Below are 19938 nucleotides of genomic sequence, written 5' to 3'. Positions count from 1 at the left end.
AGAGGATTTTTACGCTGATTATCCTCATTGAAAAGTCATGTCACATCATCATGATGTGACTGTTCAGTGCATACCGCACCTTCTTTTGCCAATGTAAGTTCTGTATACGTTAATGATTATTTTTTGCCTGCATCTCGTTGCGAGGTCTCAGCGTTTGTCGAGTTGGGCCATTATTTTGTTAAACAATTGCGAGTTAAAAGCGCTGACCGAACACACTAATTTTAGTGCAGTTGAATGTGTGAAGAAAAACTTGATTTATTCAATCATTACTCGTGTGATGAATAGTACTTTCGATGTGTTGACCGTGCGGCTTGACAATTTTCCCAAATAAGTGAATTCACGAGACATTCTAAATAGGTAGATCAGTTTCCCTGATTCCACAATCATGCTTTATTGATAGAAAACATTTCGGGTCTCATATTTTGGACATTTAAAAAGTAGCATTAACAAGGAGAGAAAATTAGATACATTCATACAAGAGCTCTGTATACCTGATTCAGAATGCTAACTCATTTACGTGGTGGAATTTCTTTAAGACATATAACCTCGCCGATGGTTTTTTTTTTTTCTTTTTTATAATTTACGGTTTTAAATTAACGTAGAACGTAAGTATAATTTCAGAAGTTACTTTTATCTTCCAGTATGTGATACATTTTCTGAGAAGCCAAGAGACAACTCCCACACATTTGAAATAGAGACAGAAAATAAATGAGAGGACTCCCCAATTCTAAACCGCACCTCCTCCTCCCGGGGGGCAGTCTTTAACTATAATACCGTCTTAAAGTCGACCGTATTACATCTCCTAAGTAAAGAATAAAGTCGTCACCTTCCGGCCGAAGTATCACAAACGCCATGCGAATTTTAAATATTTCCGCCTTCATTTTATATTTTTTACTGAGAAATTTTTCAACGAAGCTGTCCGAAAATTTCACTGCATTTCTTTCTGCTGTCGATTGAATTTAGTGGAAATTTCAAGCAGATTCAACCACAAATTTCTCAGTAAAAAAATAAAATGGCAGCGGAAATTTTGAAACGTCGCATGGCACTTGTGATAATTTGACTGGAAAGTGACGAGTGAAAAACTTCAGAATAAAATCTTCTCCACAAGGACATCCCTTCCAAGCTGGACCTCCACATCTTGAGAAGAAGACTATCTACGCACGATGAAGGGTTGAAAGGCGCACGCAAAAAAAAGGCCGCATTTTGAGAAGAATACTATCCACATATGTACGCACGATGACCGAATGACATCTCCTATAAGGAATCAACTTAAAAAGCTGCAGAATAAAATCTTTTCCAAATGGACATCCCTTCCAAGCTGGACCTCCACATCTTGAGAGGCAGACTCTCTACGCACGATGACCGAATTACATATCCTAGTAAAGAATCAACTAAAAAAGCTTCAGAATAAAATCTTTTCCAAATGAACATCCCTTCAAAGCTGGACCTCCACATCTTGAGAAGAAGACTATCTACGCACGGTGAAGGGTTGAAAGGCGGACGATGCTAACGGGTGCAGGGGTGCGGGTGGGTGGTTAACCGTCCCCGGCGGGGCGCGGCGCGGTGGCGGCCGGCCCGAATCTGTCCCGCGCCGCGCAGCGCGTCTCCCGACTCCAGTTTACGTCCTACACCCGAGGCGAGTGCATGTCGCCGGCTCCTCTGTCCCCGCACGCTTTTCCCGATCGTCCGAGACCTTGCCATGTGCTCGGAGCCACCCGCGTGTTGTGTTTCTTTTTGACTCTTTGTGTTTTCATCCCTTCGTCCCTTGTCATGAGGCCCCCGTGTGTATCTACATGTTGCCGACTGCTCGGTTGACTTCGGTTTGGAGAATTGTGTTGGTTTTATTTTGACTCTCTTTCAAAATGGACTATCAGAACGCTATGGAGATTTTTTCCGAGGCTTGGATGGCGGCTAACGCCAAAGGAACCGCGAATTTCGCCGAGAATGGACTCCAGGTACGTGTCATGCGTTTTTCTGGGGAAAAGTGAGGATTTTCGTCGAAAATCTTGACGGGTGTTTCTCGCATCTGCCTCTCTCCTGTGACGCACAGTGGTGGATTTTACTGATTTTTTCAATCGGTTTCATTCGAATGTTGGCTTTTTCACGTTGAATTAAAATTATGACGATAGATTTTAGGGAAACGTATTTTCTGGCATTCTTGCACAACCACTAACCATTCTGAGGGGTCCCAGCGGTGATACTTGCGGCAACCGTGAGTGCATTCAGTTGAAAATTCACGAAAAAAGTCACCTTATTATTAGACTAAAGGCAAAAGAATATTATTCTTGAAAAACCTTGAGGAATTCTGTCTAAATTCCAGTGACAGAATGCCCCCTCTAACAGTCTCTCGCCCGCGTTCCACAACAATAACCCTTACCATCAACATCACTCAACTACCCCAAGTTGGGTAGCGACATTTTCCCCGGCACCTCGGCGTGGATTTTGGAACAAATAGAAATCTTTCATTTCTTTGATAGCTTAATTAGCCATTGGTGAGGAAAAAAAAAAAAGAAAAACCATATCTAAAACAAAATATCTGACCATTTCCGCGAGTTACTCCCCTTGCATAGGCCGGAAAAGCAGCATCACGCATTTAAAATTGTTCATCGTATCATCAAAGCTTATTTTGAAGGGCAGCGAAATTTTATTAAAATTTAGCTTATTTTGGTGGCAAATTATAATATGGCTTATAATGACTCTCCCGGTCAAACCTCTTCGAAATACCTGGTCATTTACTAAACTTATCATAGTTATAGGTAGTTAGGTAAGTCTGTTAATCGCACCCCATGTTTACGGCCTTCTCCTATTGAATAGTGGAGGAAGATGTTTTTGACCTTAGTGAGCAGGGTTGTTATTCCATCACGTAAAAAATGTCACACTTGAGCCAAATTGGAGATAGGAAGGTGAGAATTACCAAATCAGAGGTCTGATTTGATGTTGAGAGGAGAAAGAAAAATGCATCATGACGCTCATATCTTACAAGGGTTGGACTGTCAGGTTCGGCCTTTTGGACCGTTTCACGTCTTGCGTTCTCCTTCCGCGGCGAATCGTAGAATCGCAGGTTTGTTTTCTTTATCGTCTAAAAATAGGTTTGAAAAGCTGAAGTTCAATTTTTTAAAATATCAATCCGTAAAGGTGTTGAAATTTTATTGAACGTATCTGGGACCCTTACCTGGAAACAAAATTAAGTGAGCGACACAACTTTAGGACGTAAATGCAGGAACAGGAACATACGAACTCGTAGAAATGAAAAAAGGCGCAAACAACCTTGGGGCTTGTTTTGGGGGAAAAAACGAAAGGCCGAGTATGAAAGAAAAGTAACAGTATTCTTTGAAAAAATTAGTTGAAAGATGATCTTTTGCTAGAGTCTACTCTGTCCCGAAACAACTAACGGCTAACAAGACACGAGAAATCTTAGCCCAACAAAATTAGCCCTTCAATGGGGTGATATCATATACTAGGAGAAAATAAGTACGAGCCTTTTCTTTTCTGTCCTGTAGTTTATTAGGAGTGGTGCTTCTTTCTGCTAAAAGTGCTCTTTGCCATAATATTTGAAGTGCTGGTAGTATGTTTTTAAAGGAGTATACAATGATGCTTTCAAATTGGTCGAATTTAAATGAAACTTGTTAATAAATAAATAACTATCAAGTAATATATCTTATGTTCTTCGGAATCGAATTTACCTGTATTTTCGGAAAACGAAGGTTGAATAATCAAAACTTCAATTTTTTAAAAAAATTATCTCTCTTTTTATGCAGAAAGTTGTAATTATACCTAAATCCATTCCTTCGAAATTCATTAGTATTTACCTTAAAATGTATCTACTGCAACGGGCCCAAGTACCCTATCTATTACGTCATTTCCGTAACTTTAATCCTGAGGAATATTTACTTCTCTTTTATTCATAATGACGTAAATTGAGGCATTTTTTAGTCAAAGGACGTATGAGACTTCTAATTTTACTAGAATTGTGTACCGTAGTTCTCTGTAACGTAGGCCTCGTCTGTTTCTTGTCTGTTCATTTTTTGTGAGACCTATACATATCGCCACCTTCCAGCCAAAGTATCACAAGTGCCATGCGACCTTCAAAATTTACGCATTTTATTTTTTTACAGAAAAATTTTCCAACAAAGCTGTCCGAAAATATCACCGGATTATCTTTGTGCTGCCGATAAAATCAGTGAGATTTTCAGACAGATTCAACCAATAATTTCCCTGTAAAAAAATAAAATGGCGGCGGAAATTTTGAAACGTAGCATGGCGCTTGTGATACTTTGGCCGGAAGGTGCCGATTTCTATGCACACATTAACAGCGATATCATTGACCAACAACAAACCACTCGATCGTTAAACCCGACTTCGATTGTCTTTTTATCGGAAGCGTGAGCTTTGATATCCCTTTTTGCTCTCATCACGAAACCGCGAAAAATTGGCAAGAATCAAGCTAATAAATATTTTCGTCCCCAGAATGTTCTAATTAGGAGTTTTGTCGTGCTTCGTCGCTACGTTCATTAAATTGATTCTTTTTATTATTTGTTTAATGTCTCATTTAGCCCGGCTTGAAGATTTTAATTATACCTCCGCAGCTGGATGTCCCAAGGAGGAACCAGTGTTGTAAGGTTTTCCCATTCCGGGGAAATACTTTCGGGATGTTTATGTTTCATAGGAGGTATGCTCGAGTGACTCTGCGTACATCGTAAATCGTTTTGTACCGATATTTGGGTCTTATTTGGATTGGAGAAGTATCTCCTGTCACACGCAAGCTCTGATGAAAAGAAGAATGAGAAGAATGTTGAATGGGGTGAATAACCCATTGGGCTACTTCTTTCCCAGAGATGTGTAATGAGGGTCACCTAACCTTTATCCCCGAGTTTTTAGGGTCTTACACCTCGTTAATAAATAACTTTGAATACTACGGGGACTACATTTTGCAATTTGGAACTATAAATTCTAGCCCGGTTTAAACACAACGTATGTGCCATTATTAGTTTCCCTATGCACATAAGTGTTCTTCCAGAAAAGCCAGAATTTATAGTTCTAAATTGCAAAATTCAGTCCAATTATTATGCTTAAAAAAAATAAAAATAAAAACATTTATTTGTGCAACTTCGGCCGACAGTAAAAACCAAAGCAGTTACCAGTGAATCAAGACTTGCAATGTATAAAGAGAGAGAAGTTCGTCCATCAAGAGTCTTCCAAGCTTGTGCACATAATTATTTCACTTTCTTCAATCTTTTAAACCCAGACTAGATTTGACAAACGTTATTTTTGTAAACCCGACATTGAACATAATCAATGTGTAGTTCACAATTGTGTGGTCGAAAGCAGGGTGAGAACAAAGCGGATTTTGAGCTCCCACTATCACGGATAGTAAAATTTGTTGCAATTTTCTTATCTCTGATTAGCGACCGGATGATGTCACTGAAAGTCACTCTGCTCTCTCTTGCACTCCTCCTCGTGATAAATTTGTATTAAACGCGCGAAAAATAATAGGATGCATAGCAAGAAAAGGGAAGTCCGGATCTGGTCATTTCCTCTCATCGAAAGGCCCGCTCATGGCATGACAAATCGCCCTCCTTATCTATGGAAAAGCCATCCACGAAAAAAGCGATTACGGATAATACGGGAAGTTAATTCGCTCCAAGGAGCGGAACAGGGGTGCAAAAAGTTTTGAAACGTCAACCGGGCGTTTCCGTCACCCACACCGGGACGCAGTACGGCGTTTTCTCCTCACGGCTAAATAAACAAGATTGTTTTTAAAAAAATATGTTTCGAACCAAAACGCAGAGTTTTTTTTTATTCTAAAGAATATTTGTTTGTCTAATAATTATTTTTTGAAGTTAAAACACATTTTCGTCACGTTAAAAAAAGAACATTAAAGCCAAAAGAACTTTGTCTAAAGTCAAACTGTTTTGCTTTGGATCCGAGACAAAAGTGTTTAATTTACAATTTCGATGGTTATAAAAGGTGCGGAACTATGTATGTGTCTCCAGTTGCGATATTACAGACTTTCGGTCATATAGCATTTTTCTCCAAGAAACTAGCAAACGTAATTTCTTGAAAACTTCCTTGATTTTTCTTCTCTGTTAGCAGATTATTGTCAAGCAATGAGGTTGACTTCTTTCCCTCCAAAAATAATAAAATCAAAGAGAACATTTTGAAATCCCGAAATGGAGATACGCGGTTTCGCACTTCGACCATCGATGTGATTTAAAAAATTGTTATCGGACAGAAAAATGACCAATTTAATGACAAGACACACGAGCTCACGGCAAAATGTGCAACTCTTTCAAGTGCTAAGTACACGGAAAAACAACTTAACGCTGAGCCCTAACACTTAAGGTAAAATAGCGCTAAATGAGGCAGTAATGCCGTGCCCTACAGCTCTAGTCAAGTCCTTCAGCTATTTTACCTTAAGTGTTACGGCTCAGCGCTAGGTTGTTTTTTTCCATGTAGGGAGGAAAACCCCATTAATTTAAAATTTTCCCTACGGCCGAAAATTTTCCACGATCGACGAATACTGAGATCTGGCATATTTTGCACCCCTGGATAGGAAAATATGCAATCGGTGGTGTGCTTCCTTTTTCTCACCGAAATAGTCACACTCGTTTGGACAGTCGTGGAGACGGTCGTAGGAGCCTTTTTGGCTCATTCCGAGGCAGGGCTGCGGATTAGAGACACACTTAATCATGCAAAGTGCGTTCGGGGCATTGTCTCCCCAGTTGCTAGATGGCGCTGAATCCTGAGCTTTGAGCTAGGCGGAGGGGTTGGCCACTTGACGTTGCACAATTTGGTCACTCTCTCTCGGTCGCAAATCCTCCATCCTGCTTTCCACATTATTTGATCCGCGCTGCCACGTCCACGGTCATAATAATTGAATCTTTTGGTTCAAAAATGACTCAACTCAGGAGATCAAAGTCCAGAATTGGCAGAAAAATAAAATTACCTTCGATATTTCTGAACGGAAAACGTTTTAGTGTATTTTTTAAGAAAATGCACACCGAAAAAAACGTGAAACTTGAGTTAAGAGTATGCGAGAAATTATGAGATGCTGAATTGCCCGCTAGTGCAAGATAGGTGCAAAAGTTTTAAAAGCGCATTAAACCGAAGTATGTAACTTAAAGTTGTTTAAAAAAAAGGAAGAAAATTAATATTTTAAACATAATAATTTTTAGCATCTGCTGAACTTATTGCCAACTTGGTGACAATATTTGTCGAATTATTTTGTCTCAATCTCTTGTATTTAAATTGGACGCACTAAGCTCATGGTCATGATTATGTATAGTTTCGGTCCTGTTAAAACTGTGCTGAAAAAAATTCAAAACTCCATGTTCCAATGAATAGTGTTGTTTTTGAGCGGAAGAAGGGAGTGCATAGGATTTATCAATAGATGTATGTAAATCCCGTCTTTACGTGCTCATTATCCAGAAAAAGCCTCAAAAGCCGCATTAACTATTCATTTTAGAGCATTTTCCTCCTTTTTATCACAAATGGTGACCATTTAGGTGCAAAATTATGTAATCACAAACTTTTTGTAACGTGAGTTAGGAGGGTAACCTATATAGAGTAATACTGATAATGACATATGAACACTTGATAGACGAGAAAATGTTAGCTTAATTGTAATTCAAAATGCGTTCGTTGCGTTTTCCTTATATACACCCGTTGTTTTCTGATTGGCATACTTAAAATTTTACGGCCATTGCGGGAATCTCAGACGACTCGTTCTTGCTCATATTTTGTCATTTTAATAACATTTAATAGTTTTTCTTATCTAGAGGACAAATACATTGTTATGAAGGCTAAAATCATACTCCAGCAGTTTCTTTGACGTCAAGTAAAACTAACCTTGCCCTCGAGGTGCTACATTCATTTCTTTCAAATTTCTCAAAACTGCTGTCAAGAGCTTTAAAAAATTTAACTTATCACCGATAAAAGAATGCCTTCTTACAGAAAAATTATTTTTCAGTTCAATTTATATGTGCGCCTTAGGAATATACAGTTAAATACCTCCATTTTACGATCCTATAAAGTTTTAAACAGTGAAAAGGTTGAGGAATGGCCAAGTGTTAATAATCAAAACTTTCTGCGCCGACTGTTGATGTCTCTTCCCACTTGCATTTCATTGATTTATTTTCCTTTCTTTAATGCACGAAGCACGTCAGATATGGCAAATTATCACAAAGGATTTTGTCCTCGTCAAAATGTCACCAAATTCATCATATTTTTAAAAAAATAACTCTTAAATAAGGAAGTACCTTTCATTCTCTTTTTAAAGCATGAATCAGCCAATTCTAATCCCCTGCTTAAAGGGAAATCACAAGTCAGTGCGAGTCAACTTGGCTGTAGAAAACGGACGCAAAAATTCCACAAAAAACCAAACTGGTCTTGCCAGAGCTTTCCAACTACTTGTGTGGAAAATATTAGTCTACTTTAGGATCACTGAATTGTAAAGGAAGTCGAAATGACTTTGGTTAGTGACTGCAGCCCTATCAGATTTTGTGTCTTGGCGAGTAGGTCGTTCGAACTAACTACGATGTTGGAAGTCTATATTTGTCACTTTTGAGTTAGAATAGCATGTGCCTTTCCGGGAGAGATTTAATAAATTGAAAAGTTGTGACTTGCAATAGAGAAAATAACTTTTTTAAATGTGAGAACAATACAAAATATCGTTTGAAAATGTTGTAGGTTTGTCACCACGTGTAACTACTTTCCTGTTACAGTATTTTCGTCTATCATACAAAAGAATTACTCATTTTCCCATGCGTTTACACTTATCTGAATTTTTGTTTCAGTTAAAATTTGAATTAAACCCGCAACGTTAGTTTAATTTTTGTTCATATTTGGAAGAAAAGGGTATTCCTCAGATGCATACAAATCATATCCCTACGTATAAAAATGTATTCATTTCCTGCATATCCTTTCTGCACATAAGGTTTTAAGACGCATAGTTTGGCATGATGAAAAAAAAAGGTGGTAATAGGTCAGTTTAACTCATCTAAAGGGCACGGATCCTTTTAGAGAAATCTGTCTGCACATTTTAACTCCATTAAGCTATCAAGAGAACAAGGAAATGCATTTTTTAAAAGGATTCGGCTTTGCTTAAGGTTTAAGTCAAATCGCCGAATTCAGGGCGAAATATATCTCCATCAACCTTTTTCCGGGGCGACGTTCATTGGCACATCCTACGATTGTTGAAGGCAATAAAAGGGAAAACGGTCCGGTTTATTAGAGGTACCACTACTAACCGCCCTACGCATATTTATACTATTAACCCCCGCGCCCAGCGCGGTTCCTTTGCCTTTTATAAAGGGATTATAACAGGTAGTGATAGTTGTTTTTGAAACATTCGGCCCAAATCGGCTAAGTGAAAGGCAATATATCTTTTTTTAGACTTTTTTCATGCGAGTGGGCACGGATGTGTCCATGAGATGACAAGGTTCCGTGCTCTCAAGTCCTCAAAACTCCAAGATTATGATAGACATTGTCTCCTGCATCAATCGAAAATATTAGTGGTTTTCTTTGCGGAAAAACATAAGTTTTCATTGGGTTCCTGCATCCTGCGTTCATTGCATGTCACATTATTAAAAAAAAAAATACGTGGATAAATCATTAAAATTATTTTTCTTTTAACCAGAAAAATTCTGACCCCGTTGTTTTTCGGAGGTTTCCAAGGAAATTCTGAGCGGTATTGGTTGAATCGAGGGCTGATACCATGAATACACTAGAGGGTCATTTCCGGTAAACTGGCGTTTAAGAGGTTAAACATAGTTTTTCCAAAACGTGTGTTTTGACGATTTATTTTTATTAGAAATTTAATTAATATTTTCAGATTCATTAGAATTTCAGTAGACATATTAGACAGTTTGAGAAATTCAAATAACGCATCTTGTTTTTTCTCCAGAGAAAAGGATCAATTTAATTTTTAATTTCTTAAGCGGTTTTCTAACACCGGTGGTTAGGTGTTTCTAAAGTTGCTTTCCTCTATCACGATAGCCATTAACCGGTGATGAGGAGACACAAAGCATCGAAATTTTTAACATGATCGCTTCCCTTACACCTTACCAATTCAATTTCGACCACTTATGTCTTCTCCCAGTCATAACTCTGATCTGGTGGCTGGTGGCTGTAAATGTACCCCATCAGCGGATTTTAAATTTTTACCCATAGTATTCCTAAACATCGGAGACAGCATGAATAATATTTTTGATTTGAGACATGTCGCAGCCGACTTTATTCAGAAAGCTCTTACTTTTCTTTTATTTTTCAACCTGGACCGCGCACAAAGTGTATCCAAATTTACTTCCCGATCAAGTTATTTCTGCTTCAAAGGCAAGGTATGCAGTGAATATTGCAAAATATAGGTTTTATTTAATTGAATGTTTTAATTATCGATTTTAATGTTTTATCAACTTATCCATGGGCCAAATCAATTGGCAAGATTTTCCGTGATGATAAAATTCCCTGACCATCTTGAGATTTTTGTTCATCCTTATTTTGTAACCGGTTTACCAAATGATGTTTATACGTTATTCGTTTCCGTCTCAGCAAGGATCATGGATCTCTCTCTCCCTGCTAATGAATGAGTTTTCCTCTATTGATTTAATTACTGACCATTCCTCTCATATCTCTCTCTGGCTATAATTCAACTCCCGACTCTTAAACAAAGCTTAAACTACTTCTAAGGAATGCGCTAAAAATTAGAATAATTGCAAAAGAGGAGGTAACTTAGGTATCATGAAAAATTCACACCATTCTAACAATTTTGATTTTAAGTAGCCATACCATCAAATGTAATCCAGGGAATATTTTATGAAAGCACCGAAATATTATGAACATTGTAGAAAGTAAAGTTTGTATAAAGATTCAGAAATCTTGAAATAAGAAAATTATTCGAACACGAGAACAATCAAAATTATGGCGGCACGGACCATTCCCAACGATCTTAGGTTACTGATTGGTGTATGTACCCCCCATAGGCATAATTTTGCAAAGATCTGTGAATATAAAGGACTCGTTTTTGGTACATTTTCGGTCTGATTGTTTCTGCAAGGATCAACCAAATTATCGAAAAACTTGAAGCAATTTTGAAATGCTATCATCAAGATGCAGGATTTGTTTACAAGAACACCAAGTAACTGTGTACTGTGTTGTCTGTTTTATTTGCTGCTCACTATTCTAGTCTCAGAATGTAGCGCTTTCTATGCGCGGGCTTTAATTTGATGGATGAAACAATTCAATTTTCTTTTCTTGATGAATATGTTAAAAATGAAACCACCGTGAGCGATGTATCGAAGTTTCATTCGACACGTAGAAATGATGTAATTGAAAAGAAAAGAAGAAAATTCTGCGCAATAATAGTGGTAAATTTTCCATAAGAAATGAAAATAAAGGACAAGTTCTGGGAAGTTTAATCCCAGCTACGGCTGTATTTTTCATTTGCTAAATTCGCACATCAATTGCAGGTATATTCGGTGAGAGCAATAGAAAAGAGATTATATCGCTTCAGAGACTTTAACGCGAAAGAGAAAAAAGGCACCATACGTACGTTCACGCAGTATAGTCGGATAAAAATGCGTTCTACTTTTCTTTAGTCCATGTAGCATGGCAACAATTATCGGGTGCGTAAAACTTGCACACATTTCCTAAATGACATTTTTAGCCTTCTAAGAGATTTACAAATAATGACAATTAGGTACCGAAAAATTATCGGGAATGTACATTGCATTGTTTTTCTTTCTGTTAAATAATCACCCGGCCGCCCTTCAAAAATCCACGAATAATCAATCAATAAAATAACGAAGCCCGTGATTTCTCGGCAACTTTCTCAGAAATGGTTTTCCCTGTAGTTGAGAGAAATTATAACATCCAGCGGCCAGCAGCAACTTAAGGACTGTTCGAAATCTCCGAGTTGCATGATTAGTTTTGGATTTTCTTATTCCGTATTTACTCTCTCCATGCAAATCCGTCACTTGTCCCTGCGGAAAAGTAGAGAAAGAATCACAACTTAATTAATTTTATTGTTACTGAAAAACTGCTTTTCAGCCAAACCGGTGAGTATCAGTGAGTCGGTAACAATGAGATATCATCAGCTATACTCACAGGATTTTACTTAACTATTGAGTTACATCTCTTTGCATACAATCAAACACCACATCACAATCATTTGAAATAAACGGCACGTGCTTGCAAATAAACTAAATCGGCTCTTTTTCTAAAAAAATCTTTATTACCTGTAATATTAAATGAAAAAATTACCTATCGACGGCGACACTCCCAAATGACATTACTCGGGTTGCGCCGCGCCGTTGCAAACATCCTGTTATACTTTCTTTTTTAAATCGAAAACTACTCTAGTCAATTCTTAAAAACATTTATGACTTTTCCCTTCCGTGCAAAGGAAAATCTGAAAAAAATTAAAGAAATTAGGTAGGCATGTTCTAATGTAAAAAAATAAAATAAGAGCCAAGATTTTTAAACACCGTAAACGGGATACGTGATTTCGAAGTTTCATTGTCGATACTCTTCAAAATCGGTTGACAACACAAAACCTGGCAGTAGAATGAACCCTCCTTTGATTCCTGAATGTTTGGATTTCGTACCGCAGTTCGATAAGCTATGTTTTGGAAAATCTAAGTAGACAAATCATCTTTCACAATAATCAGTGAATACATTCGATTTTCCATAGTGCGTGAAAAGAAGTTGACGCCCAAATAACAGTTCGTCATTTAATCTCATCGTTAATGATTGTTTGATTTCAACATTAAATCCATATTACAAGTCTAATAAGTTAATTGGGGAGTCCCCGTTTCGGAAACTTTTCGAATATGATTCTTAAGTGAGGGGTGCCCGAGCGTAAAGTTTCCGCCCCCTCCCCTCATGAGAGGCAGTGGAGTGCGAAGGGTTCATCAAATAGATACCAGGTGAGCGACAACGCTCTTCCTCCCCTCGCCTCCAGCCCCACGTCGCGATGTGAAGGTCCTTCAGGACAGTGTACTCGCGGTTGACCGATTACTTCCAGGAGTGTCACATGATGTTCTTGAGGCGTTTTTGTCGTATATGTATTTACAATTTTCCCTTGATCTGCCGAGGAGATTCAGTTGGATTGTGGCAACTTTTCATTTTAATTTAATATAAGCTCGCTTCTCATCCGTCTGAATATTACCCTTAAAGCAACTTCTTAGCGCTCTGCCGATAGGGAACGCTTTTTATTTCAACCTGTCTCTCGGATTCTATAGTATGCTAGTGACAATGCGTTCAAATGGCGCATCAGCTCAACGGCAAGATTGCGAGGAACAGTCTAACATATTTAGAATATGTTAGGCTTCAACATATTTAGAATTGGTCAATCTGTGGTACCTTTATCTGGATACTATTTAGCAAAAAGGTACCAGCGCGATTACTGTGTTGTAAAAATGTTGCTTCTTCATGATTATCCCAAAATAGGAAATAGTTTCTGCTCCCCACCAAATTAATAAAAGTAAAAATAAATAGTTAATTTTAAAGGAAAATAACTGTGTAAATTTTAATACTGTACATACTTTGAGTATTTTCAAAAGAAAAGAAGAAGTTGCACGAATTTGAAAACACTGAAATCGCGCTGGTTCCTTTTTGCTCAATGAGATCCATTTAATGCTACTGATGTCAAAACACGGACCCACGGAGGATGAAGATTGTTTTTCTATAATTTATTTTTTTAGCGGAAGTAAAGTTTTCTCAAAATTGATAGTTGAAATTTTAGTGAGCGAGTTCTTTTATCTCATCGGTGCTCATCTTCTTCAAGGAGCTTAAAACTACCCTACATAGAAAATAGCAATGAGCGCTTCTCTGATACGAATCGTTTTAGAGCTTTCCCGCTTGTTTTTACTTGAACTATGACTGTATCTTTATTGGAGATTGCATGAATTGCAGTGCAGTTTGAGTGGCCAAAGCTCCTGTCACATTTTGTCACCTGACACTCCTCCCTCCCACTCGTGGCGTGTTAGCTGAGGGTGTTTCAATCGATGTTCATAACTGGAGAATTTGTACGGAGGCGTTATAAATGGAGCATGGCGCGGAGGGGAGGGGGAGTTGTGCGTGTTGAGCCTCTTGGCGAACACTCGCTGACAATTAGCCTGTGCAATTGCGGCTTTGATATAATTACATTTCTAACGAGACGTCCTCCTTGTAAGATCTATGTCAGCTTACTCTGCATATGGTTTTAGCATCGTTTAACTGATGAATTAATTGAGACCCATCAGAGAGTCGTCTCCCTTGTCAGCACGACAGAGTTTAATCTTAGATTCCCACAATTTTCCTTTGAGCGAGCAAAATTGCTACAATAGAGGACTTTAAATTTTGTCGGTGCAGGTGGTCTATAGCATTGGAAAACTGGATATTTTCAGGGAATTTTACCTAGTCAGGAATTTTGAAACTTAAAATTCGAAAAGAACCGACACCGTTTCCGAACACACGTAAACGTGGCACCAAAACTAAAAGCTGAAAATATCAAACTACCTTCGAGTTATGATGGTTTAAAGTTTACCATTCCAAAGTCGCACTTTAAAGGAAAAGCTAAATTAAGTTTGAAGTCGCTGAAAAATTGCACAAAAGTCCTCTCTTGAGAAACCTTCCTGCATTTTGTGAGGCCTTTTTCTCCATCGAGGCTCAAATGTGGTTTTTTATTTTTAATTCACTTGTGCCCAATTTTTCTGCCAAATACGCTAATACTGATTTTTTTTCTATTTTTTCGCAGGTAAGAATTCAGAGGATGCCTGGAACTAAACCTATCTTGGATCAGAATTTGTTATTTACGTAGATTCATGCAGGTCAGAGACCATTCATTTTATACGTATTCTCTTACGGGTAAAATAATAAAAAATGTACTACCAGGACTATGAAAAAATAAGCGACAAAAACTTGGAACGTTTTGGGGGTGGCATTGACCTTGATACTGAATTTAAGAATACCAAAACCTGCGGATCTCCTGTTTGTAATATTAGGTGATAAAATAGTTTTCACAAGTGTGATAACTTAAGATAGGAGAGATTTTGAAAGAGTGATGGCTTATAATAGGATAGATTCTATCCTGTTGAACTTTTATTCCAGAGTCAATACACATCATCTATTATCACAAATAGGTGATCCATGTTTTGAGTTCTTTTATTTTATTTTTAGTTTTCTAGTGGGCAAAGGAGTAGATGCTACGCAGAAACGCTCCAGTCTTTTATTTCTTTTTTACCTGCGGTACCTTTTATCTGTCAAAATTTCAATCCTTTTCGCCATTTTTTCCTCTTTTTTATTATTATTTTATGAACGCGTGTAAGTTCACGGAAAACTGGAGTAAAATAGGAAAATAGAATTTTCTTCTTAAAAAAAAAAAAAAAAAAACAGTCTAGGGTAGAGCTTTCCAATTCCGATTTAAGGCGATGACGTCACATTGGCGAAGAAATTTAAGTTGGGAGCTAATAATAGGAGGATGCAGGGTTAAGGGCAAGTACGGGTGCGGATGGTGCACATCCTGGATTGACGCGATGCACCAGTGGTTCGGAGACAAGGTCGATTAGTGCGAGATAAATGATTAAATATCAATCGCAGGCCAAACTACGGGATGAGGAGATGAGAAGAGACAAATCTAAGAATTTCCTCTCGATTGGACATGGATGGCCAAATCGAACTGTCTCCTGCGGTCTTGTCGCGCTTCGAATGAGTCGTCGCACAATTAACCGGAGGCCTCGAATGATATACAAAACTCTCAAAGCTTTTATCTTTAGCAATGCGAATCGTACATGTTTTAAAATGGTTCAGTTGGTTTCCTCGTAAAATTTCCTTTTAGAAGCAATCCTTAAAATATAAATTGTGACGATATAAACATCCAAAATTTGCCGTTTTAGAGAAAAATTCGTGTCCAAACTTCCCGATTTCTTATTTCACTGTGTGCCGCGGCTCGTTCATCAACTCCTATTTTAAGTAATCCTGCGGTAAGGGCCTAATGATCGATCCGTTCATTCAGAGCTCCCGAAGACTTCTTTATCGATGTCTTCTATTCTTTTGTTTTTTGCGGGAAGTGGTGCAAGCCAAGCGAGAAGTACGGGTCGGTTTGGGTCCATAGTTCTGTTGAAAAGAACGATTCTTGTGTTCATGAGAAAGAGATTATATAGAAGTAATCATCCTGTTGCTTGCAACATTGTATTTCAGATCAAATAATAAGAAAAACCTCCTTCAAGAACGCAAGTCAAGAACATTAGAATGGTTTGTTTACGTGTAGAAAGGTTTTCCGATTTGATTGATCAATTCTACCTAAAACTTCCCAAGAAACGAGAGGAAACGATGGTCCGAAAATTATGACGTGAGCCCTGTTGCGTATATAGACCCATTTGGGTCTCAGGGCTCATGTAGGGCACATAGTTCCGTTTGCCAGAAATGCGTCCAAACTGAATACCCCCAATTCACGTTGGAATGGAGATGTTGCATGTGTGAGGGATTTGCGATTTGACTATCGATTCATTTGTAAAAGTTCGCGAGAAACACGGTGGTGCCACTGGTTTTCTCTGGAATCATCTCCCAAGCTCAAAAAAAGCTCTCAAGTTGAGGCCAAAATGGAGGGGATATCCCACGCTATCCTGAGACTCCGCATCTACATCAAGACAAACTCTCCATGCAAAGATAGGGAGCAACTACATTAGCAGTGATGCCGTGTTTTCAGTTTTGGAGTCCCCAAATAAAGTGGCAGCCCTGTCAATGTATTTGCTCCCTATCTTTGCATGGAGAGTTTGTCTTGATGTAGATGTGGAGTCTCAGGATAGCGTGGGATATCCCCTCCATTTTGGCCTCAACTTGAGAGCTTTTTTTGAGCTTGGGAGTTGATTTCAGAGAAAATCAGTGGCACAATCGTGTTTCTTGCAAACTTTTACATGAGAGTCAGTAGTCAAATCGCAAATTCCTCACACAAGCAACACCTCCATTGCCGAATATCGCGGGCCCGCTGGTATGGTGTCAACAGGTGGACGAGCGACGCCTCCAGGCTGGGAGCCGCTCGCAAGGAGCAATTTTTCCCGATGCTCGACGATTAGCGTCGTCAGTTTCGGTAATTGAATGAGAGGAATCTCAAGGTGCATTCTTGAGATGATGCGTCGCGTTGCGCCGCGCCGTGCGTTAAAGCGAGACTCCGCGGAGCGCAGTGCATCGGAGTGCAGTCCGACTGATGTCCGAGAGCGTCGCGGAATGCCTCGCTCATTATTTATCGGTAAACAAATTGAAGAATTACGGCCGGAGAGCTGGACGATGCAGGACTTGGCGCGACTATCGATTCCCCAATTGAAGCTGTGGAAAATAATCGATCACCCTGTATATCGATACTTTTCCATAGGTTTAAACGCAGATCGATCGATGTATCGCATAGGACGCCACGCCGCTGGGACGGCGGGTCTTCGGCGCGGTTCGGTTCCAGTTTTCCCCCGGTTCTGTTGCACGTTCCGCTCTGTCGCCTGAAAGAGGCTGCCAAGTGTAACGCACCGGATGAACGCAATGATTTTTATAACCGCCCCTTGCTCCTACTTCCGGCACTTGGGGCAGCTCCGCCACTTCGCCCCGGCCCCCGGCCCCGGGCGGACAGCACTTATTATGCATTGTCAAGAACACACTTTAGTTGACGGTAATTTGCTCTCTTCGCCGCGCTGTCCCGCCACCGTGCTACCGCCCCCTCCCCCTCCCGCTCCCGGCAGCACCAAAGCTTCGCCTTGGCCACTATCTTCATCCACCTTTTGCACACCTCCTCCGCATTGTCTCTTAACTCTGTTTACTTTTTACGCCCGATTCCGCCTCCCGGATCTTCTAATTCCCTCAACCCCCTCCCTCCGCTCGGTGCGTTCACACAATTGTTCCACACTTGTCACCGCGGCCACGAATTCGAAGCCGCGAATTTTTCTGCTCCTCGAGCCTCGGTCGAATCGCCGTGTCAGTCGAGCCGGCACCCACCTCTCTCCTCAAATCCGGGACCCCTGCCCTGCTCTGCTCTGCCCCAATCGCAATCGGGTACAAGCCCAAACCAAATTGCTGCCATTATCCACTCCAACCGGCCTCGTTTTCCGAATTTCTCTCGCTGTTGGAGTCGCGGGCTCCCGTTCCCACCGACGCGGGTTCTGTTTCCAGGATTGGTTGTGAAAACCCGTCGCCACATCCTACTTCATCGCTCGGATCGCAGATTTAGTTGAGAACGAAGGAGTTCTCCTAACGTCAGGAGGTGGGACAGGCTACTGCGAACTGATGACGTTGCCAAGTATATGTTTTTTACGGATTTTGGGGTGTGCTAAATCTCTGAATAATTAAGAAGTAAAAATGGAGGAGTCACGAAATTTATGAGGATTCATGAGCTGTAAAAGGGTGCACGATCGATTGTGAAGTCAACCTTTTGATTATCAAAACTCTAAGATTTACACATTAATGGTGAGGCACAGATAATTTCGGAACACAAATAAAAATACGTCCCTGGTTATGAACCCCACGTATCTCAGAGATGCCTCCTTCCTCCATTGCCCCCCCCCCCCTCCTTTCCCCAAAAAATCTGATTTCTTTAAATCCTAAATACATTAGACTTGATTCCGAATAACAATTAGCCCAGTAGTTCATGGTGTCGACCTGTTAAATCTTAAAAACAAATCCACACGAATAATGCCCTGAGTCTCACCAACTAACTTGGAGGGGCATCGTCCACCTGACTACCCAAAATGATGAAACAAGTTTAGTGCCCATGCATTCTGCTGCTGCGAAATTCGGCGTATTTATGCTAAACAGAACAACACACGAACAAATTAAATCAAAAGAAACTATCCGGAACGCAAATCCTATGCACATGGTTCCTCTCGAGTTAATGCGTTTGTAAAAAATTCATTTTAGCATAAATCGTCGCTCACTCACGAAAGAACGTAACTACATTTCAATGCTGCCAAATTTCCCTAGCAAATCTATTATTGCCGAGAGAATTTGGAAAGTTCTAGCTGAAAATTTCACTGATTCCTCCTCTGGTATTATGCAAAAATCACACACATTTTTGATGAAAATTGGACAGGTATATTCATGTTAAAAATTGAATTGTTTGAGTCAATTTGGCAACCTTGGGATGGAGTTACGTTCCTCTGTTCTGAAAGACGACGAAACACGCCCAATTAAAGAGCGAGAATCCCTTGTCGACTTGCAAATCACTGGATGCAAAAACCCGATTGGTGCTTTTTTTGGGCAGAGAATCTTAAGTCGAGCCCACTGTGCTCTGCACTTAGATTCACCGCGGAGTGTATGGTGCGTGGAGTGGGTTATTATAAATGCAGATGAGATTTAGCCCGGCGGATCAGAGGGGAGGATGAGGATCAATCAGGATAAGATTAGGCAAATTGTAGGTAGTTTTATTTTTCGTGATCCCGTATTGTCCGGGCTAATGCGATTAAAGCGTTGCCGCCGCCACCGCCGGAGGGGATTAAAGACTCCCGGGATGAAAAATAAAAATGTGCCTCTATAAATTTAAATAGACTCTAGCATCAGAAATTTGGATTCGGAATTTATTTAATGCTGATTTCATGTTTTCGGATTAAACCGTTTCACCTGCTTAGCCCGCGCTTTTAACGCGGTTGCGGGATCCGACGCTTTTTCACGATTTTCTTGTACTTGACGCGCACGTCCGGCATGAAAATGCCGTATGAACATTCCCAATGTTGTCACGTTTCCATCGATATGTTTCGTTTTTTTTTCGAAAAAAGTCACGAATCGATGCATTGAAAAAGAATCCGGCCGTGGAAGCCGTACTTACGAGCTATGTAGACATACCGTCCGTTCCGGGCTCAGAGGCCGGAAGTTCCGGGCGTAGCACCCGGAGCACCCGAAGATACGGCTCCAGCACCCGGAACTTTTGGCATCTGAGCCCGGAACGGACGGTATGTCTATATAGACCTAACTTTTTTTCAGTGTGGC

The 19938-nt window shown here is 39.8% G+C and overlaps 1 protein-coding gene across 2 annotated transcripts in view; it reads left to right on the top strand.

The window, feature by feature from the left end:
- Window positions 1-1524: 1524 nt before the first annotated feature.
- The window catches only part of dve (SATB1_N and homeodomain domain-containing protein dve), a 102055-nt gene continuing 83641 nt past the window's right edge, over window positions 1525-19938 (top strand). Inside the window, exon 1 of one of the 2 annotated variants that reach the window (XM_019061948.2) lies at window positions 1525-1955. In XM_019061948.2, the coding sequence (XP_018917493.2) occupies window positions 1863-1955 (93 nt within the window). In that variant the 5' untranslated portion in view covers window positions 1525-1862. The remainder of the gene's footprint in view (window positions 1956-19938) is intronic. The other variant, XM_019061947.2, reaches the window with a different exon arrangement.

This window comes from Bemisia tabaci, chromosome 3, assembly GCF_918797505.1.
Source record: "Bemisia tabaci chromosome 3, PGI_BMITA_v3".
NCBI classification, from domain to species: Eukaryota; Metazoa; Arthropoda; class Insecta; order Hemiptera; family Aleyrodidae; genus Bemisia; species Bemisia tabaci.
The sequence above is the reverse complement of the archived record's forward strand: the minus strand, read 5'-3'. Positions and strand labels throughout refer to the sequence as shown.